At 40.3% G+C, this 25,813-nt stretch overlaps 1 protein-coding gene across 2 annotated transcripts; it reads right to left on the bottom strand.

The window, feature by feature from the left end:
- Positions 1 to 4,942: 4,942 nt before the first annotated feature.
- LOC143319962 (voltage-dependent calcium channel gamma-5 subunit-like) lies at positions 4,943 to 24,286 on the bottom strand. Of its 2 annotated transcripts, XM_076729261.1 has the most exons (7): positions 24,066 to 24,183; positions 14,662 to 14,903; positions 13,592 to 13,633; positions 11,036 to 11,122; positions 8,742 to 8,882; positions 8,464 to 8,609; positions 4,943 to 7,736 (listed from the first exon to the last, which is right to left on the bottom strand). In XM_076729261.1, exons 2-7 carry the CDS (start codon positions 14,855 to 14,857, stop codon positions 7,473 to 7,475), a joined length of 876 nt encoding a protein of 291 aa, XP_076585376.1. In that variant the 5' UTR covers positions 14,858 to 14,903; positions 24,066 to 24,183; the 3' UTR covers positions 4,943 to 7,472. The 2 variants fall into 2 exon arrangements, with proteins under 2 accessions (XP_076585376.1, XP_076585377.1); XM_076729262.1 differs by lacking the exon at positions 13,592 to 13,633 and having other exon boundaries at positions 24,066 to 24,286.
- Positions 24,287 to 25,813: the final 1,527 nt, after the last annotated feature.

The raw sequence follows: 25,813 nt of genomic DNA, 5'->3' as shown, positions 1-25,813 counted from the left end.
AACAGAAGATTTTCCTTTTCCACAAGCAGTCTGGAGAAAGACAGAAAACAGACAGACAGAGAGAAGAGGATGAAAGATGTGGGAATCCTGAGGGAAGATGGAAAGATGAACAGAGAAATGGCATAAAAGGACTGTGTGTGTGGGCGTGTGTGTGTATGTGATGGACTATTGGTACATTATTCATGATCTCCTTTCTTTGGTCCTGTAAGCCTGCTCTCATGGGAGTTCCTCTATGTTTGGATCATTATTCCATTGTTCTGTCCCATAACATCATTTATTTGGCCTTTTTTTCTCCACTTGAATTCATTTGGTTTTAAAGAGCGTATTAATGCATTAGACCTCCCAGGTGGTAGATTCAGCTAAAAAAATAAGCCTGTATGAGATTAATGGTACTCGAGAGGACACATGCATTCATATTTACATTTGCAGGCAGACAAACTCCTTTCAGCAATCTGATCATTTCACCTGACCTTGACTGTTGGTATAAACCCTGAAAATACAAGTCACGGCCAGTTTTCAGTTCTTCCAGGCAGCAGACACACGCTGGAATAAAATACCAACTGTGAGAATTGATTGTCCTGTTTTCCTCACAGGCTTCCTCCAAAAAATGTGCTGCTGTGAGTAGAACCAATCAGAGAGAGCCATTTTCACCAGCATGTATTTTCTGTTTTGTTTTTTTTTCCTCAGTTTTTGGTTTTGCTCATTATCTCGTTAACCGCATGTCATGCCAGCTCTCCTCTTTTCTCATCTCAGTTATATTTCAGTGTTTCTATACACAAGTGTTAGTCTGTGTAACCTAGAATAGCTTGAATAATGTAAAGCATAAAACCAATCACTCGTAGTTATCCACTTCACTGTCATCATATAACGATTCAACAAACTTTTCTGAAGAACCGCAAATGTTTGAAGAACCCACAAAGTCATGTGTAAACAACTCCAATTATGATCAGCATGCTCCTCAATACCCATTGATGCTTTATGCAGTGCTTTTGAAGTTCAGGCTGAGGGAGAATGGCAGACATTTATGCCTTGCGGTAGCATAAAGCTGGTAATAAGACAGCCTCAACTTAATGCTAATGCCTCTATATGACCTACATGAGGAAATTAGTCCATCAACGAGAAGATTGGCTCTGTCTCTTCTTGATGAATGTCCAGTTCCCTGCAACACAGTGCTTTACAGCATGCAGACCGGAAGCGTGACATCATGCATGGACTAATGTTCTGTTCTGTAGTTAAATTTTGGAATTATTTGGCTGATATTTTCCAGTGATCCTTGCACCTTGCGTCTCTTCTAGTGTTATCACAGGAAGAGCCTGCGCTAATGAAAACCTCCAAAACTGTGTAGCATTCCCTTATGCTTTAAAAAAAAGGAGAAATTATAAATATGGATTTTCACGATTTTTCTGAAAGATCAACATTTCCCTGAGAGAATGCCTGTCTGATGATTTGAAGTAACCAGATTCACTCAATTACATTGAGTACATTTAGTACATTTAGTAATGAAATAGCAAACGAAAATTGTAAAAAGAACTTTCCTGTTGTTGACTCAGCTGGTTGCTGTGACTCTTCCAGGGTCCTTTTGCATTGGTCTAATGCATACTGCAGATTTAGCTTATCTTTGTATACTGCATATTACATGCTACATTTTACCCCAATCACTGCTTCCTTCAATTATAGGAGGTAGTTTTGAATACAGCCTTTGCAGTGAGTATTCTGCTAGCCTGTTAAAAGGAAACAGGTGGACATTTTTCTTGAGAGAATTTTATTTTTGATGTTATATTTTGTGGTTGTGGCTGATACAGGAGGCAGGATCAGCAAAGAGAGAGAAAATTGATCGAAGAAGCGTATAATGCAAATGGATGCGTACAGTCCATGGAGATATCGTTTATTGATTGACGTTACTGTGATCCAACTGACTCACACGCTAACACTTTATGCTGGCCTTTCCACTAAGCTATCACAAAAATCAAAGATTCTCATAGTTGCTTGAAGTCTGCATTCAGTGACTGAAAGAGGTTAATAAAACATAAAAAAAGAGATTTATATGAGATGGAAAAATATTCTCATTTGGGTGCAATTTTTAATCAAATAATAATTTCCTCTTTCTTGCTGGTACAGATCTGAATGATGAAGCTAACTTAAATTCCAAAACCACAGATTCCTAACTCTTCATCTAAAAAAAAAATCAGAGCACAAACACAGAATATTCAGTCGTTTGAGTCGATAGTTCATCAGAAGTGTGAACATTACAGAGGACATTCAAATTCATACTTAGTTGCACTGTGTGGAGATGTTGCACAATCAGGCTGCCTTTAACAAACAACCAATTTATTGCGGCCTTTGTTGCGGGAGGACACACAAATCTCTAGTGTGCTTCAGCGTCTGTTTGTCCTTCATGTCCTCTCTACATGTGGTGATACAGACACCACACATCGAGTGGCCTCTGGCTCGGGGGGCGTTAGGGCTCAAGAGGAGAGGAGGACTGAAAATGGTGCAGACTTGCCCTGAGGCAGGCTGCCTAAGTAAGCGTAATGAATGATGATGATGTGAGCAGGAAGAATTGCAGATGGGCTCTAAATGTTTACTCACTTATCACCTTTTCTTTCAATGAACATTGTGCAGAGGATCATCTAAGAGATCACAATGCCCTCTGGGTAAGATGTGGCGGTGGAGTGTTCACGTGCTCTTTCATCCATTAAGGGTCAGTGTTATTAAAGTCCCTTGAGTTTTGAGAGTGTTGAAACAACACTTAAGATGGATTGCCGAGGCAAAGTCACCCACGGCTCGTTAAAGTGCTGCTGGCGTACCCCGAAGGCCTTTCCTGACTCCCTACCATCTCTCATTTTCACATATCTTGGAAAATGATATTGTCAGTCTTTAAATAGAGCACCTGTTTTTTTTTTTCTTTTTCTTTTTAATAACATTAGTTTGTATCATTTGGCCAAATTATAACAGGGAAGTAGTACATGAAAACATTAACGTGACAGCGTGTAGGCAACTTTCAAATACATTTAAACTAATCTGCAAAATCTTTTCATTCATTTGCTTCAAGAGCAGCTTGATCAGCAGTTATGAATCTGTATTTTCTAAAACATGCAGAATAGATGTTACACATGATGGATAGATTTTATTATGCCATCCAGACTGTTTACATTCAGTGTGAAGGTCCTGATCTGGTCCTGATCAAGGTCCTTCCTGACCTTGATGATCCTGACTTTTCTTTCTCTCAGTCTTGACACTGGAGAAAGGCAGGATCTTTGAAGTGTGCTGAATGCAACATACAGTGTCTGTGTGGAAAATGATGGAAAAGGTTTTTATGTGCATTGTAATTGAATTTTAGTTTTTCCATCATTAAAAGATGTCACTGAAATGTTGTTTCTGAGCGCTGTATTATTACCCCTTTCTGTTTTACATCGGGGAGGAGAGGAGTGAAGAAAACATTCTTCCTTAAGAAAAAACACATTGCCTCACGTGCTTTTTAAAAAGAAAGCAAGTTCAGCTTTCTTTTCATGTAATTAAGGAACTTTGTACTTTAAGTGAGCAGTGGTTTGCACATTACAATGAAAGTGCTAAAAAAAACAGCATTAATTGTGATCCAATCACTCCCAGTCTGGACCTGATTTAGAGCTATGCATCTCTTATTATGCTTGTATGCACCAGCACATGTCAAGGCCTGGGAGATCCAGATCTCTTCTCTGTAACAGCTTAATTCAACACTGATAGGAAGCTGTGTGTCCACAGTTCTGACACTAGATGGAGCTGTTGTCAAAAGATACTTGGCTATGTCTCATCAGCAGCAGCAGCAGGCAGGAATTTGTCCACTTTGGATTTGATGAAGAAATAACACAACAAATGACTTTATTTATTAATAGTACAGCAGAGCAAGAACAGTTAAACGGTTAGATTACCACTAAATGTGTATTAATTACTACCAACAGTGAAACTTGCAACACATCGTTTCATGTTGGGTTAATCAATTTGGGAACGTGCCCAACTCATCAGGTCAGCAGATGAAACTGCTCATTTAGTTTGTGGGCACATCAGCAGATGATGCAAATGATGCAGCTGTTTCCATCCCGCTGATAGCACCATTAGCTCTCATTCAACCAGATGGATGAGTGCCAACTCTCACAGTCAGAGCGGTGCTGGACTCATGCTGGCACTCTCACTCTCTGAGACAGTAATCGGACCTTATCGCTGTCAGGGGGGAGAGCCATGTTAATGTGGTGTGATAACCCAGTAGAGAGTTTACTCTGTTTTCAGTGTGTTTCTCTCATGTGAGGTGAAGCCTCAGATCACAGTGCAAGAGAGTGGGAGAAAAATATGACATATTAAGATACTCTTAAGACGTTTTTAGAAGATCCAGAAGTCTAAAAAGTAAAGAACGTGATCAACAGATACAGCTGTAGTTTTCCATTTATATGCATTTCTGCTCTCTTTCAACAGAGGGCGACAATGTGCTACACATTAAACATAATGTGTGCACTGAAAGACTATTTTCTCATATGAATAAAACCATTTTCACTGTGGTCCATCACATGACCACAGCAATGTTTTCACTGCACCAGAAGCATTGAGATGCTTAAGTACCTGCTGTCTCAGGTGTGTTTACTGTCCTCTGTCACTGACTGAATAACAGCAAACCCTAACTTTCCATAATGTCACTCTTCCCTTCTGAGACTTTAGCACTTGTTAAAGGATTTTGTTATTGTGATACAAATAATGATTTACATTTTTGCTATATAACCCTGAAAAAATGGCAGTAATATAAAATACCAGGCTAAATCGATTTTTACCTTTAGAGATTGAGTGATGAACATTAATTTTTACCACTGACACGTGCACAATAAATATGATTAACCAATAATATACTAATATTATTATCTATAATACAGACATTTCAAACACATTAGCTGTTACAGAAGAAACAAACTTATTGTTTATCAAATCCCATTAAACTTTATTTCATTGAGTATACATATTCCATTTCACATTTAACATCATGAAAATGACTCTGATTGTAAAAATACACACAGATATTGACATTTCATATCTGACAATAACACCATCTGAATACTTAATGGAGTGTACCATTACCATTATGCAAAAGCTCACATTCTCGACGTGATACAGGAGGCAAAGCAGCTGTCACTTATACTGCAGGTACCCAACAACAGAACAACCAGAATTTTTACATGTACTGCCGTCTATACAAAAATGAATCTATATACACAAACACGCATAATTTCATATTTACAGTATTTAAAATAAACAAAATGTATCTGGTCTATATACCAAAACAGTGCTTGACAGAGTGAACTTAGCTTAGCATAGTTTGTGTTTATGTATGTCTGTTTACATGTACTGCAGGTGGAATACCATGATCCAGTGATGAAATGTTGCATGCTATTAATAATATGTGTTCACACCATGCAACATTAAATACTGACAATGATTATCATTTTAATATATCAAACTAACAAAATTATTGCACAAGACGAAATGTTTCTTTGTAATATGTTTACTCACACTTAATGCTGCATGAAATGTATATATTCAGTACTTAACCTTAAGCCACTTAACCTGGATACAACTTCCTCCTTGGCACATAATATACTTGTGTATCAAACATCGAAGAATATTATGTCACTGTAAGGGGACAAATTAGAAAAATATTTATCTATAATTTGGGTTCATATATTTCTATAGGAGAGGTATTTTAATATATGCAAAAAACAACAACAAAATCGCCCTCATTTAGCAGTATTTTCTTCAGCAAATCTTACATTCATAATGGCTCCATGTCAAAATAGTTTTCTGTATCACCTTACTCATTCACACTCTCCATCGAGGCATGACCACACAGACTTCATCCTCTCCCCTTTGGCCTTCTCCTTTTATTTAAAGGTTTAACAAATATTTTGTAACTCTAACCTGATAAACACAATCGGTGTTGCCCCTGTACTGCCTGCTTTCTTTTTAAATTTTGGTTACATACACTGTTTGTCTTTAATCTCCTGACTAACTAAGAAGTCCGCTGCATACAGGAATCATAGGATCTCTGAGAATATAAAAGGTTTATGTACATGTGTATTGTCTGAAACACTGATGTAAAGCAGTCCTGTATTGTTATAAATAATGGGTTATAAAAGCAAATAAAGCATATCTTTGTTTTGTCTGTTTACTCTACAAGAATATACATTAATAAGCTCAAAGTTTATATAACTATTAATATGTAGAATGTATCTCATATGTGTGGATTAGCAGCCTATAATACAAACCTTTCCTTTGGTGTCAATACTTAAACTGCTGAAAGGGACCAATGAAAAGAAATGAAGCTGGAGGGCTAAAACAAAAAAAAAAAAAAAATGAAGTGAAAGTGAAGATTTCACCCTTCATGCACAGCTAAAAAAACCAAACCTGTGGCTACATAACAATTAATAGCTCAAAAGACATAAAGGTGGAATACAGAGTAAGTACTTCTGGCTGATACTGAGGTGAAGTTCATACGGAGGGTCAAATGCCATCTGTCCTACAACCTTTCACAGTTCTCCCGACAGCTTTCTTATGAAATGGTATGTCCATCAAATGATCTGAATGGTCTAAATTCTCATTCATCATGTTTTTTCACGTGTCGCTGTTGTTTTGAAGAAGAAAAAGTTGTGGTGTGTATGAGAACACCTACAGTATACACAAGAAGTGACAACTGAGGACGCAGGTGAAACTTGCTTGTGCACACCAGCACAGCTGTTGAACAATTACAATTTGAAAAAGAGTTAACCTTTGGAAATCTAAAGTCTGCACGACTGGAGCAATGCTCTTACGATCAATTTGAGGAAATGCCCCATGAACCGCCCTCTAAGACTTGTTATTCTGAGCTAGTTTCCCTTACACCAAAGCGATTTCACTGATTAGCACATGCTGTCGTGTTTGGTTCTGAAAACCTGCAAACTCTGCAGCCATTGCACATAATTGTCCATCCAGATCTAGTCCCTATTCTAAACTCTGCATGTCTGCTGATGTACAGCGTCTAATCCTGACAGAAAGCTATCAGGATTGCGGCAGTACTACAGGCCAATACTGGCCTTGCTCAATGTTGGTTGAAGGTACTCAGGTTATGACTTCACTCTCAGTCAGGTCAGCAGGTTGAAAGTCACCTATCACTAAAAACTTGAGGAAAAGCAGAAACAAATACAACCTGGTCAAACTCATTCCTCTCTTGTCTTCTGAGAGCTCTCCCTGAAACAAGACAGGTTAGCTGAGAATAAAGTGATCTAGCGAGTCTTGAACTTAAGTTTTGGTCCCCACAGAACCAAAAGGTGTCAGTAAAAAAAAAAAAAAAAAGGTAGAGAGGATCAGGTCATAGTCAGGACACAAGCTGGATAATATCAAATTATTAGACAATTTTATGCCAAAATCCAGTCAGATCAAAATGACCACTTTGATGCTAGCACAACCACTCATCCTCTGCCTCAGCAAGGTGAGGAGGACATTTGTTCATACTCTGGACACTTGAGGAGAGCAGGGTAGTTGGAGGAGTTCATCGGGAGGGAGGCCTCAGAGGAGATGGAGGAGGGACTGCGACCACGTCCGGCCCAGGCGTCTGGATGGAGGAACTGTCCGGAGTAATCTGAGCAGTTGCTGAGGCGAGGCCGGTAGAAGCCCTGATGGGGTCGATACATTTCCTCTGCTGTGTAGCGCTTCATGAACAGGTACACTGACATGACACCTGCTGTCTGGGAGGGGAGAGGAAGCAAAGGGACACAAAGTTTCCTCTTGTTTGGTAATATCCTTCTACTATACTTCTGTTTCCTGAATAGAATTATTTCACAAATTGCACCAAATATATAATTGCGGACTTTGCTCAAATGTGTACTTATTATATTTGATGATTATTTCTTTTGCCCAATAATCATCAGCAGAAATCAACCCCCTGAAGTGACCACTTGAATCATTGCTTCATTGAATGTATTCCTGCAAGCGTGCATTTGTGAATGTTCTTCCTGTTTTGTTTTTTTCTAAATGAGATCATTGCCAACATAAATGCACGTCAGAATTTCACAGAAAAAGAACGTTTCCTGTCAGTGAGACATCTCATTGTGAACAACATCAAAAGCAGCTTGCAGACCTTCATTGCTTGGCAAAGGCACAATCAATTATCCACAAAAGAAACAGAATAAACATATGAGTCATAGCTTATTAACCCTAAATTATAACGAGGACTATTCTTTTACAACACAATGCAGTTGTTCATATCTGAAGGAGGGGATTTTTCAAAAAGAACATGCTAACAGTTCCAACACCTAATTTACATCTGTCACACAGAAAAGTGTGGTTTTATGATGAGACAGAAAAAAGTAGGTAAGACAAAAAGGTTTAGAGGACTAGTTTTGACGCATGCTCGTAAAACCCAGCCAGGAAAAATACAATCTTATATTATCCACAGTTGGTGGTTGACTTTACCTCAGTCAGCAGGAAGGAGATGGCAGCAAAGGCAAATGACCAGCCGTACTTGTAACTGAAGTAGGCCTCGTTAGTTTTGGTTCTGTTCAACATTTCATCATTAATGTTGGAGATGTACAAGACCAGACCAACTACCAGAGAGAGACCTGAGGGAGGGAGGCAGGAGATAGAACTCAATGACTGTGAATAGAAAGGGACATTCAATTAATAGATAGATAGATAGATAGATAGATAGATAGATAGATAGATAGATAGAAAGAAAAAGCCAAAGAAAGTACCTGACAGGATGAAGAAAATTCCAGAGACGAAGGCCAGGATGGTGCGATGGGGTCGAATGTGGCCGATGTTACTGAGTACAAAACCAATGAACATGAAGAAGAGGCTGACCAGAGGGAAGGGTGTGGCAGACCGGATCATCTCTGGAAGAAGACCAGAAGAAGTTTGTTTGGAACTGAACTGAATGTGAGATGTGCTCGTTACACAGTGGTCGTTGCTACTTTGTTCAAATGCAAACTTCATGGATTCTTTTCAGTTTTATGGATTTTCTTCAGTGACTTTGTGAAACTTCTAATGGAAGCAATTGCCCTTGGAGTAACAGCGTGGGGTTTTCCACTGAGGCTGGTCTTACTCGTCAAGTCAGCGTTTCATGGGTTCAGGACGTGGTTCCTTCTTTACATTCAGATGGGGTTGAACCTCCCTGCTGTGAGCGAATGGTATAGTACATCTGTGATACTTCTTTCCCATTGTGTTCTCCATTATACAAAACGTTTCCCTTCCAGCGAAATGGGCCAGATGTTTAAGGCCATAACCTTAACGGAACTGGTTAATTAGTTGGGTAAAGATTGTTTTGCGGGTAAACTTGCCTATTAAAACCTACAGTAGATACCCAACGCCACATGAGTTCTTTCACAAAGTGAGAGTGAGTGAGTTTCTGGATGTGTGTTGAGTCTGAAACAAACGAGCAAATTCAGGAAAAGCTTGAGTTCTAAAAAAAAGAAAAGAAATAATAAATAAAAAACAATGGCAGGTGAAGCCCTAGAAAAAATAAATTATTACATAAATGCAGCTTTAGCGTCAATTCTAATGACAAAGCTGCATGATAAGACAGAGGAACTCTGCCATCATATATCAATACATCAAAGTCATGTGACCTAATGTGATTGGACAGGGCCTGTATTAACTTTTCATGCTGTGAGCATTCGAGTTACTATTTCTGTACCCCATCCCATCCCATCTGTGTCTGTATGAAATCCAGAGTTACAACTAGTGCATACAGTATGTCAATTTAAGTTTAGTAGTATTCCTGGAAGTACACTTTAATTTATAGCAGACTCATTAGGCAACAAACACTTTTCGTTGGTATTATTTGCTGGATTTTAACTTTCAACTCAAAAGAAGCCAATTAATTCTATGTCCAGGGAGTGATTTCTTTCTGTCATGTACCTCTTTCACATTCAACTTTCTGTCACTCTTTCATCTCCACTTTTGTTTCTCTCTTCCTTAATAGAGTACTAAAAAGAATAATCACCCCTTTGACACTCATTACTTAGTATCTTCAATGTGTTATTCATTGAATCTTAGAAGCTATTTCAAGTTTTGTGCTAACAGAATAAGCAGATTAGAAAATGAGTGGATTAATTAATTTTTCTGGATATCCAATTTCCCTTGACCTTGTCTGCTTCACTTAGCACGTTATGACAACCTTTAGAGAGGGCTGAGGCATGTGAGTGCCTTATTATCTCTGTCTTCTTTGAAATCAAAGACCATCTTTGGACTGCAGCTTGAAAACATGGGGGATAGGAGATCTGGAGTTGGGGGTCTTGAAAGTGTCACTCTCTGGAGTCCCAACTGCTTTCCTACACATTACCATTACTTATGTGTATCCATGCATGTTCACCCTGCAGGGGGTCTCTACAATATGAAAATGGCACCCATACATTTTTCATACACACCCAGCTCTTGTCTTGAGTGGACTGGCCTTGGGGATTGGTCCAGGAATAGCACAGACCTCATAGATGACAGCATAGTGCAGAGGTGTGGACTCAAGTAACATGACTTGTACTTGGGCAGACTTGTCATGTATGTGATGACTTTAGACTTGACATAACAAAATCAAGAGAGGCTGACTCTAAGATGCATTGCAGTCCCTGTCAACGCCAACCCTACAGTAGCATTGGCCTGGAAAGGGCTGCAGACAGACATGTGCTCCCTCAGTGACACATGGTGTTACCAAACACTTCTTCCACCTGCCAGAGATGAGGTTCACTGGAAGGGTGTAAAACGAGGTCCAGGCCAACCCGCCTGTGCAACCCACTGGAAGGGAGGAGAGTGCTGGTGTTGCAACAATGACAAGACCCCTCACCTGGCTTCCCATGAGTGACCATTGCCAGTTTTGCTCATCTGTCTACATGTTAGACTGTGCCAGGGTTCTAGTGGAGGGTAAATGCATGTAAAGAGTGCTAACAAGACAATGCCATTTACATAGGCTCCCTGAGTGTTTACACATAAGTCCCATCTGTTAGTGGGCATCATTATCAGCTCATGTAATAGTGGAGTGTGAGCAGTTACTTACTCAGGACGCTAACAGTGGACTCAGAGGTCATCTGGACGTTAGTGGGCATCACATACTCTATGGTAAAACATCGCCCTTTCTCCTCCCCTAGAACCAAAAAAAAAAGTTGAGTGAAATTAGGACTCAGCTCTCCACACAACTGATTAAACTCCCACTAATTATCCCACGTGGACAAAGAAAAGTCAGACACAGAAGTATTTGCAGTATGCTTTCAGAATGCATAGAAGTATTGCATGATGATGATAAAACCTTTCCTGGGAAAAAATTATGACCGCACATAACAAATGTCAAGTTTTCAGTAACTAGACATGATTTATTCCCACATGCTGGCACGGGTAAACATTGTGTGGTGGCTGTGATACAGCTGCAGCCTATTTCATCTGTAAATCTGTTGAATGCCACATAAAAACAACGTCACAGCAAGTGGCAAATGAACATGGTGTCAACAGCTTGCCTCAGACAGAACACATTATCTGCTGTCAGTATGTACGAGGAGCATTAGGCATTAGATTTTAGCACCTTCCCCTTTATCATGTTGTCATATATAGTAACGAAGTCAGACACCAAAACACACACAAATACAAACTCATGCAACTGATGTGTTTATCCCCACACACTATGATGTGCTAGAATAGGGGATATTTTGTGGTGCAGCATATGTGCTTAGCTTTCAGAATGCATGTTATGTGTTAATAATGCACAGTAGAATAATACATAAGTGCTGCTATTAAATATCTTGATGGCACACTGGCTGTGTTTCGGACATTTACTGACGGAGCATATAAAGATTGAAATACGTTGGAAAACTGTAAAGTTCTGAAGGTTCCAGTTGTTGAAGATAAGTCATATTAAGGAAAAATATGCATCAGTTTTGTTACATGAAGCAGTTGATTTCTGGTTATGTAATAGGACAAAGGATTTCATGCTTGTTTTCCCTATGAGGGCACCGGTGCAAACACTCCTGACAGCAGGCATTCAAGGTTTCTGTGTGTTTTATAGTGGAGGCTGGTCACCTCACCTGAAAAGACCCTGTCTGCAAACATCATTAGAGGAAATGCAGTTTAACAAACAAAACATGGACCTGCGCCTACTTCATATAGCAAATATTAGGCTATGTATTTAATGTGTGTAACTACTGTTTGTTTAGGCCATCATCTGGTGAGCACAAATCAATGAGGAATTGAGCTGGGTCACAATCTGGGTGTAATGCCTCTGCTAAATAACCTCCTGTCAGAAACCCTGGAATTTAAATCAAGGGATGCTCAACAGAACATATAAAACATGAAGGCAAGAACAATCTGTACTAGAGGTGGAGGATATGCGGGCAATCATAAGCCTGTCGATTCTCCCACTCTTGCTTTTTATTTGCTTTTGCTTTTGCCATAAAAGGAAAACACATCAACACAGGGGGAGGAAGGCCTCTGTGGTTCCTCAGGGGTCCTCTCTCCCGAGTTATCAAAACATCACTTCCCTTCCCTTCACTTGGAATGCTTCCTTATTAACAGTTAAGGTTGTGCTGCAGCACGACTGTCAGGCTATAGTGTTTTTTTTTTTATGTGCAGACTTGCAGCTGTAATTCTCAGACCTTTCAAACATAAGTGCAACAGAGAGAAATAATGACTCTTACATAAAATGTTGATTGTGCTTTCAGCAGACTTAATGCCCCGATTTCAGTCAGTTTTGAACGACTCCAGAAACGCCGCTATTCCAGACTCGCAATGAAAAATATTTATTGTGGTATCGATGAAAATTAATAAAACATTATGTAAATGTTATTTTAATAATGTGGTCTAGAAGCTACTGCAAAGCTAGAATATGGAAATAAACTAAAATTGATTAAATTTATTTACTCAATGCTATGGCTATCCTTGCTTCAAACCTTGCAGTCTACAATACATAAGCAGTCAGAATGACAGACTGGAAGCGCTCGCTGTATGGGTAGAGATCCTCTGCCTGAACTCATGGCTGTAAATAATGCTAACAGTCAAACACCCAGTGACCTCAAACCAACATCAATACCAGCCAAAACAACACACAACCTCATTCATGTTCTCTGGCGTAACAACATACTGTGACCATGTGCAGTAATTGTTTCTGGGTCAACTAGAACAGTTAAGTGGGCAATAAGGCCACTCAATCGCCCCTAAAACACACACTGGGCCATTAGTGCATTGATACTGTAGCAATGGCCTGCTACGTGGCAGGAGAGCATCTGTTACCTAATCACAGCTGGACTGAATACATATTTGCTGTGACTGAATGATTAACCCTGAAAAAGGACAGCGCAGGCCATTTGTGGCAAAGAGATTAATGGAACAATACAACCATAAATGTAACAATATTACAAGATAAATTAACTAATACATGCAAAACCAAAGCTTTTCCCATTTTTACATCCAATTGTCAAAAGACCGAAGCAGAAATGTTGAGTGTAATAAATGACAGAGTCTTGTCTGAACATCGACAGTACACACCCAACAAGAAGAACACAGAACACTGGTACAGTTAACAGTTGCATTAGCAGAGGGAGCAAAGGGTAAGAGCGAAAATTGATACCTTGTTTACTCTGGGGCAACACTTGTCTGGAGAGCTGTGTCTCTAAGAAAGGAATGAAATCTAACAGTTAGTGCTTCTTTTTTTTTCCAATTAAGACCTCCACGCATGCCTTTGTGATGTTGGAGCTGGGGAGGAACAATATTTTGAAAGGCCAAAAGGTGCTAAAGCATGCACATAATATTTTTATTTCCTCTTGAGTGCTATGGTGGAAAAGAGATGCAGGTCAAAAGGAAGGAAAAAGAAAAAGCAGAACTGAAGGTTTTCTGCATCAATCCAAGGTGCCGCGGGTGCCACAGAACAGACGTCAGCCGCTGGGTAAGTCGTGAGGAAAGATTTCAGGTAAAGCCAATCTTTCAAATGGAATAAAAATACTTTCAAGGATGCAGCCCTAAATTAAAGTAAAGTGAAACCAAACACGAATGGAAAAGTACTGGTCGTATCGCTGCACAGAGGTCAAGACAAAGTTAAAACATTCATGCACAAATAGCCAAACAGGAAGCAAAAACTTAGTCATCTACACTTTCTGCAGTCTTGTGGCTCAAGAGGAGGAAAGGCGAGAGGAAAGAAACACAGGCGACTGTGCACATGTAATATGCATTATAGAGAAAACTAGACGCTGAGGCAAGGATTCACCAAAGGTTTGTGCAGGACAGAGCACACTCAAGCAGCACTGAGTGAGTGAAACGTGTTTCTGACTGCTGGTCAGAAACATTCAGCCTTTTGGAACTGATCATTATTAAAACGTTTTAATTCAAACCATATGTACACTTCAATATATTTTTATAAAGATCATAGTGGTGCTGTTGAATTCACAAATACTCCACCAATTACCATAAATATTCATGTAGAACACAAAGTCCTTTGAAACCATGAAGCTTTTGCATGAAATGTTTTCATGCATATAATCAATGTATCATTACCGATTGGTCATAAAGATTTGTCTCTGAGCAGACACTTTAGGAATAAAATGGATGTCCTGACTGAAACAAGACACAATTGGTTTACCTTGCCTTGAGAAGAGAGGGATTAAAATACTCCATCTATATGTTTCAGACCTCATACTAACTCACCGGCCAAGAAGCAAACCCTCCAGAGGCCAGAGTGGAGAGACATGCGTATCTCGGTGCTCTGGTTGAGGGGAAGGATGACGCCCTCCTCCAGGTAGAGCCAGTAGTCGGTGCTCACGGCGATGCCCAACAGGCCCAGGGCGCAAACAGCGAACACGCTGCTCAGCAACGTCAGCGCCTTCCTGCCACATAGGCTCATACCACAGCCTCAACAGCAGGGGGGGCGCCGCCGGCAGAAAGGAGAACTGGAAGAGGGACAGAAAGAAAAGCATCTTCACTGAGTTCATCAAAGTTAAAAGGAAGTAAGTTATCATAAAAGTCCTCCTGAGACAGGATCAAACCAGCCCTGAGGGAAGCGAATGGCAAAGCTTTGAAAATGAGAAAAAACATCCCAGAGTAAGAAAACTACAGTGACATTTTCAGAACACGCTGGAATTTTTCTCTCTGCAGAGTCACCATCATCTGCTCGCTGGAAAACAGTATCAACAACTGGCATTGAGGATGTTCTTGACAGAACAACTTAAACTGCTGTTTTAGCTGTCAAAAATGGGGACAAATGAAGGCACTATGTAAACAGGTTAATCTATTCAAACCAGGATATTTTTTTAATATCCATATAGTTAAAACATGACTATGCGAGTAATGGTTTTGTGGAGCGAGATGTTCAGCTGCTGCGACTGTGCACCTAAATAAACAACAGCAGATGACTCAAGTCAGAGGCGAATGCAATGGAAAGTAATAAATAGGAATATGATTATAGATAGCGCTAACAGCCTTTAACTCCTCTTGGCTGACAAAGAAATCTGGGAAAGATTCCCTCTCCTCCGAATCTCTCATTAGAATTTTGTGCAGGGCCAGTGGCTTTGTGGGGCATGTTTGGAAAAACACTACGCAAAGTTTTTCATTTGACTGCTCTCATGTTGCCTCCAGCCAAAAAACAAAACAAAACTGCAGCATTACTGGTAATGTTTATGAAGAGAATTGCAAGATTTTGTTTTTCTATTTCCTTTATTTGCTGCTATAATCACAAACAACTCGAAATATCTGATATAGATTTCTGCTCTGTTACATCTAGTGATGCAGATGCAGCATTGCAGATGGTGTGCAGTATGTGTCAGCATATGAACGTGTGCGCCGCTTGCATAAAGCGATGGATCTGTTCCTATGGTAGCTGATGCCCACATTTGCCGGAAGCTGGAGCAGTGGAGGTTGCTTGGCATGGGATATGTGTTGAAAGGAATTGATTTTACATAATGAGTTCTCAGTGGGTTGCCACGTTAAGCACCCGCTGGGGGGAACTGGAAAGATTGAGTGAATATGTGAAAGGATTTTGAAATTTTCATAAGATTCGTGGCATTTATTTCTCTCCATGGATCGACTTCTTGTATCATGACTAGATGTACGACCTCGGTACAACAGAGTAGGGAGATCTCCACAAATCTGCCAGCTTGCGATGCAGGACCAGCTTCTCAACAGAAAGAACGGTCAGAAGAAGGGATGAGGTGTGGTGCTGATGCTTAGAAGTGAAGCTTTTAAGAGAGATGCATAAGCTACCGTTTCAACACAACATGTGTTTTCAGCAGAGCAGAGGAGGCCATGACACTAAACATGTTAAAATGTCCTGCATCTCCAACACATGCATGTCAGAGATTACACAGGTTCTGGACATCTAGTCTTTGACTCGTACATACAGTCAAAAACAATGGACTATCATAGAAAACAAGACAGATTACTCAACTCATTCTGTCCATATGGTTAAAATGTGTTAAATGCATAAACCCTGTGCAGGATATTCAGATGCTCCACACACCATCCCTCTTATGGAAGTAAAGCCAGCTGCCCCACTTCTTAGATATAAAGGTAAATTAATCCTAGAAGACTATTGTAAGTCCAATACACACAACACGTGAATAGGATTTGTATCCTCTACACTAGCGCACAGCCTGCTCTGCCCTTCCTTTCTATTTTGTATCTATTTCTCTTCTTCCTATGTAACAGGCCGCCACAGTCTTAAGCCAAAGAAGTCTAATTTGAGCACATAGCACCACAATAAAGGAGCTGCTGAGTGACACCGCAGCTGTTTTACAATAAAAGCTTCCCAGGATAGCTTATCTTTGCTTAATTAGGTACTAACTAAAGCTAGAAGTCCTCATATGGACATTTTTGTTATTGTTGTTGCTTTTTCTCTGTAACACAAGCAGCTTAGAAAAAGAGCTTGAGGCCCTTTTTCCAGCAGACATGATCAAGGTTAGCAACATGTTTTCCTGTGCAAGCAACAGCAACTAACAAACCCCTCACTGCCTGCATTAGCCTGAGTAAAGAGCAACATGAACACAATGAGACCACTGCATGGGCCAACTAAAAATGTGTAAGTGCTCTCACTAGCTGGAACACTTTGTAGCATGAACAGCAGCCCTGAGCTGATCTGTCAAAGGTCAAGGGTATAATAAGGGGTAACATCAACAATTAGGCATATGGATAAACAACAGCTGATTGACACCAACAAAACTTTGAGAGAGCATTAATGTGAGTCTGAACAAAAAGCAAAAGGCTTTAATCTAAACTCACTCACACAAAAACAGTCACACAGACGCACAAATGTTCCTGTGTCTCATATCCAGGCACCTGCTATTGTGTGTGTTGGCTCGGCTCACTGGCACTGATATGTTGAAGCCATCGTTAACGCTGCGCCGCTCGGTAACGGAACAGGGAGCAGAACATTATATCAGCGACAGTAAAAACAAGGAGTAACAAAAGTTCTTATATTACACAAACATAAACACAAAGCAGGCATGTGTGTACAGAGGATTCAGGAGGAGAACCCCCCCCCCCCCCCCTAAAAAAAAACAACCACACACACAGACACACACACACACACACACACACACACACACACACACACACACACACACAGGTGTCATCACATTCAATTCTTCATGAATACTAATATTTCTACTCATTGTTCTGGTCTCTAAAGGATTAGAAATGGTGACTGATCTCATTTGAGAAAAAAAAAAAAGGTTTTATTTTTATTGAGAAATGTTTCTCATTAGATGTTCAAAGCCACTGTGACCAACAAAAAAGGCTTGTGGACCCTCCCTGTCTGCAAAGGGGTACACAAGAAAAACTCTCTCTCCTCCATAAACATGAGCATTTCCTTTAAAAACCTCTTTGAACCTGTTGGACTCGACTTGCATGAACATGGTGATAAATTCAAGGTGATAAATTAAGCTGAAACTTTGTAATTGTCACCCTCAAATGTATTTCTCTTGTGCAAAAACAGAAACTACATTTTTAAATTAATCAAGTTAATATTCTAAACACTTTCTCAGAGTTGTGGAAGACATAATATCCACAACAAAATAAAACATTTTTCTAAAAGTGATAAATAATGTTTACATTTTCGACCATTGATGTAATACTGAACACAGCCACTAGGGGTCCAGAGGCCATACTGGCATCAAGTAAAGCAGATGCACACCGCTGTTGAAGGGCACGTCATCACCAAAAGTAGGGCAGTCATCCTCAGTCTACTTTGTTAACATTCACCTAACCCGCTGTCGACCTTAATTTAAACAGCTCACCACCAAAAATACCACGTTTCCCAAGAACAATCGGCAATTTGATGGAACGACAAACAGTAACACAGACGTCTCCGCCCATTTCAACAATTAAAACTGTATTTTATAGAATATAATCATTGACTTAAGGAGACAACTTGTAGTACTTAGACAAATGTGATCAACTTGATACATAGGACTCTGTACTTAGTGATCATCTGTCTGTCAGTGACAGTTTAACAATTTCAGATTAATAAACACTATTGTAACCTGTTGGGGCAAGTGCTTTAACAGAGAGGGCTGCAGTAAACACTAAGAGAAAAAAATACTTATTGGGGTACATATAATGACTCACTGCAGTCTTGACTGACTTGATAAAAATTAATAGAACTTCTACTTTAAACATAAAACATTACAACGACTGTTTTGAAAAATTATTAGCAAGTAAAACCCTTAAATTGTATTTCAGCTTAATGAGCTAAATATAGGCAGCGACTGCGGTAAAAAGCCCCAAATGTCATTGCAAAACAACTGTCACCCTAATTCGTTCATCTCTGTCGAGGGTTTGTAAGCATCACAGCATGGCTCTCTTTTTGGCGTGCTTACTGACCCAGCTACTGTGGCTGTTAGAGAGCGTGGCTGCGAGTGCAGTCCCTCTGTTGCCTCTGATGTGGACAGACCACAAACACTGAGGGAGTTAGTAGCTGTTGGTTGATGCTGGCTGGAGGAGCCCGAGGACAATAGCACGAGAGAGGAGATATGTCATCAAGGCACGGACGCAGCTGGATGAAACTGGCGGCCCCCATCATCGGCCTGCTGAGATCTGCTTGTGCAGTTTAAGCAGACGTACTTACACGGAAAACACGACACATGCACACATTTATACAGTGAAACTACCCACAGCCTCTCAATGTTTCCCTTACCTAATGCATCCTGGGCACTACAGAAGCAGCGTGTCACTAGTTATAACAGTATTACAAAGATTTCTATATTTTTACTCTATTTTGTCTAAAGTGTCCTCGTGTGTTAAAATCTAAACTAGAATACAATAGATGACACAAAATCTACAACCACTATGTCCAATGTGACTTTTTAAAACTATTTCACACAACTTCTGTAGTTACAAAATTTTGTTTTCTTGCTGTAATAATCTATACGTACTGTATATCTAATAAGCCTACATGAGCCTCACGGACTGTCACACAGATCTTAAAGATCTTTTGCAATATTAATATTGTTAATGTCAATCTTAAATTTTATGATACTGAAGAAGGAAAACACTTTGAAATATACCAAATAATGCCATAGAAAATTAGACAGTCCAGTTCTGACTGTGATAAAGTGTTTCTGTAATACCCACTTTTAACAAAGGCCCCAGAGCAGATGTATAAAACATAATATTGCACGTCCAAATAAAATGCACAACAGCCAAACAACTCTTTTGTGCAGCCAGTAAGAGTATGTCAACCCTTTGAGCACGAATGATTCAGTAGAGCTACGAAAAAAATGTATGTATGTATGTTTCGTTTTGATGGACTCTGATCTGAACATAGCTGCCATTGTTGTTTGATCTGCTACCCCGATTATGTGAGTCTGACAGTTAATGTTATATCACAGAGGACATCTTCTTTCCATATGCTCTCCTATATCAGCCAGTGTCTTTGAGCTATGCTGGCCTCCAGTAGGGCGCTAACAAGCTAGAATGATTTCTCAGTGGTCTAATTCTGGGGGAGCCTCAGCCTTCCCTTGAAGGCATGCCTACCAAAAATGAAACGATGCATACAGTTGTTCAAGGCAAATCCCTGCTGTAGGCCAGACAACTTACAGCGAATCATCCGGTGAACAGCAGGGAGAGGCGGCGGTGGTGAGAGCTGTCAAGACAGAGCAGGAAGTGGAAATTTCTGTGTCATATGTCCACCTCCTCCACATTAAAACCGGGGGTTACTAAATCAGTCAACTGGTTACTAAATGTTGCCACACATTTGCGTATAAACAGTTGAACCAGCTGACCCAGTGTAGAAGGTGTTGTCTTCCATCACCCTCAAGGCTCCAGAGCAGCCTGCATCAAAACGCAGTACATCTCTGGTTCTGCAATGTCGGATCATCTTAATTGGATGGGGCAGCTCTGGATATAGCCCAAGCCTTTCACGCTGTTCCAAAGGCAGTTCCCTTATGTCTTTTAGCAAATGATTTTGGCTTTGAGCTGTCATCCCCTGTGTATTCCTTCATACAGTATCACGATCAGAAAGCGTAGCGAGAGCTCGTCAGTCATTTAATGTCTTCTGATGATCATAAATAAGTGATAGTGAAGATACACTATGACAAAAAACTATGAATACAATTACATAACTTCACTGCAAAAGATTCTGTTTGCTTTGCTAAAACATTGTGTGCATCAGGGACAAGTGCCCTGAGCTACTTCATTCCGAGTAGACATATTTGAAACAAAGATAATAATAACCTGAATGACTTAAAGATGAGAGACAGGAAGTCTATTTAATCTAATAAAGAAAAGTGAATGGCACAGCAGTGATCTCTAAAAGGGCTGACTCTCCATTGACTCAGGAACAAAAAACAGTCACCCTCAGCAGTAGCACTAACATCCACTTTCCCTTGCTTGTTGTGAGAACAAGTCTCCCATTTTTAAGTGCTTGACTTGGTCCTGTCGCCAGGCAACACTATACAGAAGAGGCCTCCGAATTAGTCAAGCATGAATGGACTGATGAGCGAGAGCCAAAACAAGGTCTCCTATGTGGTAGTGCATTTTATACTTTGGAGTGGGGAGGAAAACAGGAGAAAGACATAGAGTCACAAATACATCACAGAAGATTATTGAACAAAATGGATGCAGGACATGTTACACGCAGTCACATCAGTGTGCAGACACACAGAGTAAAGACAAGGTTTCACTGGAGATAAAGCAGATGCTATTCAGTCATTTAAATATGTGACCAAAAGACATTTTACATGAGTATGCATTTATTTTAATAGTAACATAAACGCTATTCTGTGCAGCTACATCATTAGTCCACATCTGTGTGAAACTGTTGCAGCACCTCAGACTACCTGAGTCTGTGCAAAGCCATTTACTATAAATTACCAATCTAAATTAAAACCAAAAAGCGGATCACTGTCACATTTTACGGTCATTAAAAACGGCACACCAGAGAGCACCGTGTTTACTTTTTTGAAGACATTCCCAGCAGGATGTTCCTTAGAGCGTGAGTGATCACTGAAGCTACTGAGGTGCAGCCAAGAGAGTAGGTGGATGCTATGGGGAATGCTTATTTACTGTGCTTAACACGTTTGTGTTATCGTGCAGCATGCCTCATATGCACAGCAAGAATAGCAAGTGAATTTACTAAAGGATTAAGAAAGGAAAACAAAACAGGACCCATTATGAATACTGCCTGGCCATAGATGCTCCTCGATATCTGACCTCCTGACTAAACAAGAGTCTTTCTAATGAGTGTGTGTATTCTCTTCACATTCTGACATAAGCCTAAAACAGAAATAACAGAAATATACAGTTTTACTACCAAAACCTGATCATTCTAATATAACTAATATTTCCATTAAGTGATATTAAACAAGTTGAATATCATTGACCTCGTTGGGCGTGTTCATGGTCTTCAACGTGGTATTTGTGGCAGAGGGTTTCTATTAATGATGACCTACAGCTGTGTTTTCTCGTTGGCAGGAGTGACAAATTGATAAACTGTGAACAGTGCTGTTGCTAACGTTAACAAGACGCAAGGATGGAGGGAAAATGGACAAAGACTGCATGATTTTAATGAAAGGACACACTGTGAAGCCTTTGGTGACAATCTGTGGATTCTTGAGCCTTTGAAAGTACTAGAGTGTGGTTTTTGACAACAGATGAGATTCTGCATTGAACACAAATCAGTGCCTGCAACATTTTGGTGATGGCATCTGCCAAAAAAAAAAAAAAAAAGAAAAAAAAAGGGAGTGCTTCATATTAAGGCACACATATTCATTATTAACTAGCTGCTAATTAGTGTGCATATTAGTAGCATACTGGCTCTTTATTAGTCGTTATTTATTATTACTTATCAAAGATTTATTCTGCATGACCACATTAACTAAGAGTTTTCCGTCAGTAACCTCCTAATTATTGTTTAGCGATAGTAAGTACGGTAGGAAGCTTTCTAATGACGATTAAAGAGCCAGTATAGCAATGTGCATGCTAATAGGCGACTAGTTAATGTTTTATGAAGTGCTTCCTTTTTTGACTGATGTCATCATTAAAATGTTGCAGGCACTGCGCTCAGCGTAATGCAGAATCTCATCTGTTATCAAGAACTGCTAATTTCAGCCACATATTTAACCCCTGGCTGGCAGTCAATGAAAAAGAGCTAATGTGCAAATATGCATGCTAGTAAGTGTAGAAAATAGTACAAATGTAACTTTTGAAGGTCTAGGTGAAACTGAACAGACCCTAAAATGGTTCACAAATGGTATTTTTCCATCTTTAAGTCACAGTCTGAACTACTACCACACTGTGTCCAGATAACATGGACAACCTGTTATAAAATGACCGTGTCACTGCAACACGTATCTTCTCATCTGTAGGGGGTGTGAGTAGCCAGAGCGCAGCCTGTAATGGACAGTGGCTACAAACCTTTTTTTCTTCAGCAAGGGCAGAAAAATAATCCCCTACATCTCACGCCATCCCTGCCAAGACCGTTGCTTCAGCAGTATTTGTCTGACTGACACACTGAATACTGAATGCCAGCCAAGCAGGCCCGTGGGCTGCCTGTGGCTGAAAACACAGTCCAGGTAAATCACATCTTTTTTTTTTGTTAATGACAAAGTATTGAAATTGCAGATGAAACTCAAGATTTGCTTAATTTCAGATAGCTTCATGTAAGTAACAGTGCTGCTTTAGTTAATGAGAAGGAAATGTAATAAGACTTTCAGTCACAAGGTATGCAGCCTCCAAAATCACAAAAGCATCAATTTATACATGTTGTTTATGAAAAACACAATAAATCTACGTGAAAATGCCTTCACATCTTTTCAGATGATTTAGAGCTCCTGTATCATTGTCATTCCTGGTCAGTGGTTAAATAAACCAGTCTGTCATTCAGCCGGAATCTATCTGTTGGCTGCACCCTCTGTAAAGCAATCAGAGCCAGCTGTTTGTTGCGCGTGCCGTTTAATCCTTGGCTCGAGCCCAAATCGCTGTCCGCGGTGCTGAACCATCACACACGTTTCCACGCTGAGCTGTCCGTCAATACTGAACTCAGTCCATTGAGTGTTATGTGAAACAAGAGTGTAATGAAAGCAAACGCATATGAACGCCGTTTTTAGAAGCGCTGGAGTATCCAAAGCAAACGCAGTCTGGAATTGTCATAAGTTAATTTATATGAGCACAAAACATCTCTCCGCCTCTCTTTCAATGATCCTAAAAACGAGAAGTTGTATCTTCAAACTACATGCCACCATTTCTCGATTATTAGTTGGACACAAAGCGTTTTAAAAGCATGACCGCTTTGCATCCCTCTAAACTTGGACATATGCAACATTCCTGTGTTCATGGGGGGCGTCAGAAACCAATGAACAACACAGTAAATGTCAAGACACATGCAATTGCTACAGGTCAGGAAAGTCAGTTAAATCCTACGAAGTGAAGCTTGTGATGTGCAGTTTTAGCTACTCCACACCTCGCGTAAAAGTGTGGCTAAAGTGAGTAAATGTGAGGTGGCAAAAGCTTCCGCCCAGATTTTTAGGCTACATGTTAAATACTCAAACAAGCCTCACTCTAAATGACAAAACACGCGACACATGAAACACAACATCTTTACAAAGCGCACTTTGAATTACCTTCACGAAAAAGACTCGTCGCGGAGAGCGCTGTTCTTCCTCTTCCTCTGTTCTTTCTCCTCTTGTTTCTGCCTGTTCACTTGTCCGTGTTGTCTCGGGTTTGGCGCGCGAAAAGCCTGTGTGGAGGACGGGACCCGCGGCTGCGTAGCTCGCGCACTACTACTATCCAAACCACAACTGAGTGCGTGGCGCGTGGCACGTGGCGCCCAACTTGGCACTGCACCTCTCTCCAGGTGAGGACAGGGGGAGATGCTGCGTGCATGTGATGTGGTAATAAGAGTCTGAATGAGTTCATGGCTTACACCAGATAGAACCGTGAAGGCGCCATGATTTCTGCAGATTGTTGAGTTTAGAAACCTTGTTTGCTGCAAATCCAGCACAGATCAGTTTTAGGTATTTGTGCAAAATGCATCATGACAAATCCATGCATTTGATTCAATGGCCTGGTGAACGACATAGTGTCCTGAAAAGCACAGCATATGTTTTCTATTCTTAAATCACAATATGCAACCAGCTGTCATTTGCTTTAGTAACCCAGTAAGTAATGTCAATCTGAGAGAAAAAGAAGAAGAAGAAGAAAAAAAAGAAGAGCGGCAGTAGGAGGACCAAACATGATGAGTGTTAACACAGAATATGATGGGAAGTCTTTCCGGCATTCTCTGCTTCCCCTTTTCCTTATTTTCTCAAATTCTATTCATTTGTTTCTGCTCTTTTGAATTGGCTTCCCCATTGACACACAAACAGTTTGGATTTGGCATGTTGTGCCTTCAAAAACTGAATATTCTGCCAAAGAAGAAGAGCCTTCAACAGAATCATTGAGTGGCTTTGCTTTTTTCGTATTGCCACTCACTAAAAGGCATCTATCTAACATCTGGTTCATACTTCATGACTAAACACACGTCTGTCACGTGTTTCCTCATGAGGCAAGGAGCCTTCTATAACTGCAGAAAACAAGTGCTGGACAAATTGAGGATGTAGCCTTCCCATTCAATAAACCCCTAATTTTGAGCTGAACCTGGTAGTTTCGTAATAGCATTTGGTCACATGTTCAGTACGACTCAGATTTTTAGAGCATCTGAGCTGCTGTCAGACTGAATCCAGCACAAACCATTTCTGAGCATTCGGACGTTCATTCATTCATTTAGGAGCATCTGGCGAATCCCAATGCGCATGTATGACTAACCACCACACTCTGTTCCCGACTGATCATCGGCAGGAGTGAATGATGAGGCTGTCATCAGCTTGGCTCTGACTTGGCCTTTCACATAACCTCTCATTGACCTCACAGGAAGGCAATCAGGACCTTTCTCCTTCAATTTTGTGTCACTTCTCCTCTCAGAAGCTTTTTATTTCTCACACATTCCATCACTGAATGCTGTTATCCTGTTTTCTCTTCTGCTATTTTATCCCCTGCCTTGACGGCCGAACATCAAAGCCTGCAGCAAGACTCAGGCTCCTCCAGGCTGAACACTAACAGCAAATATTACATTTGCTGGCATCCTTCAGGAATTCGGGAAACGCTGAGCCCTTGCTGACCAGAGCAAGGAGAAGTGAGAATTTCTTGTTTTAAAAGTTCAGCACCATAATCCAGCTGTGGAATGGACTCTGTTCAGACCAAAGCTTGTCTCCTGAGTTGCTTTTGCTGAACTTCACTATCTTCTCAAAGACAGAGGAAGAGAGACACAAGTCATTTGTTGCAATTTAAGTGCAAAACCCCCCCCCCTGCAAATCAGGGTCTCTTTATGAGA

The sequence above is a fragment of the Chaetodon auriga genome, chromosome 4, assembly GCF_051107435.1.
Source record: "Chaetodon auriga isolate fChaAug3 chromosome 4, fChaAug3.hap1, whole genome shotgun sequence".
NCBI lineage: Eukaryota > Metazoa > Chordata > Actinopteri > Chaetodontiformes > Chaetodontidae > Chaetodon > Chaetodon auriga.
Note: the sequence above shows the minus strand (reverse complement) of the source record. Positions and strands in the feature narration are given on the sequence as shown.

Bases quoted from the DNA above. Each gene is read 5' to 3' on its own strand.
- LOC143319962 (XM_076729261.1), bottom strand. From the start codon at position 14,857: ATGAGCCTATGTGGCAGGAAGGCGCTGACGTTGCTGAGCAGCGTGTTC. The intron at 8,883-11,035 runs GTAAGTAACTGC...GTCTTCTTCCAG, and splicing joins GTCCACTGTTAGCGTCCTGA to AGATGATCCGGTCTGCCACA. The intron at 8,610-8,741 runs GTACTTTCTTTG...TCCCTCCCTCAG, and splicing joins AATTTTCTTCATCCTGTCAG to GTCTCTCTCTGGTAGTTGGT.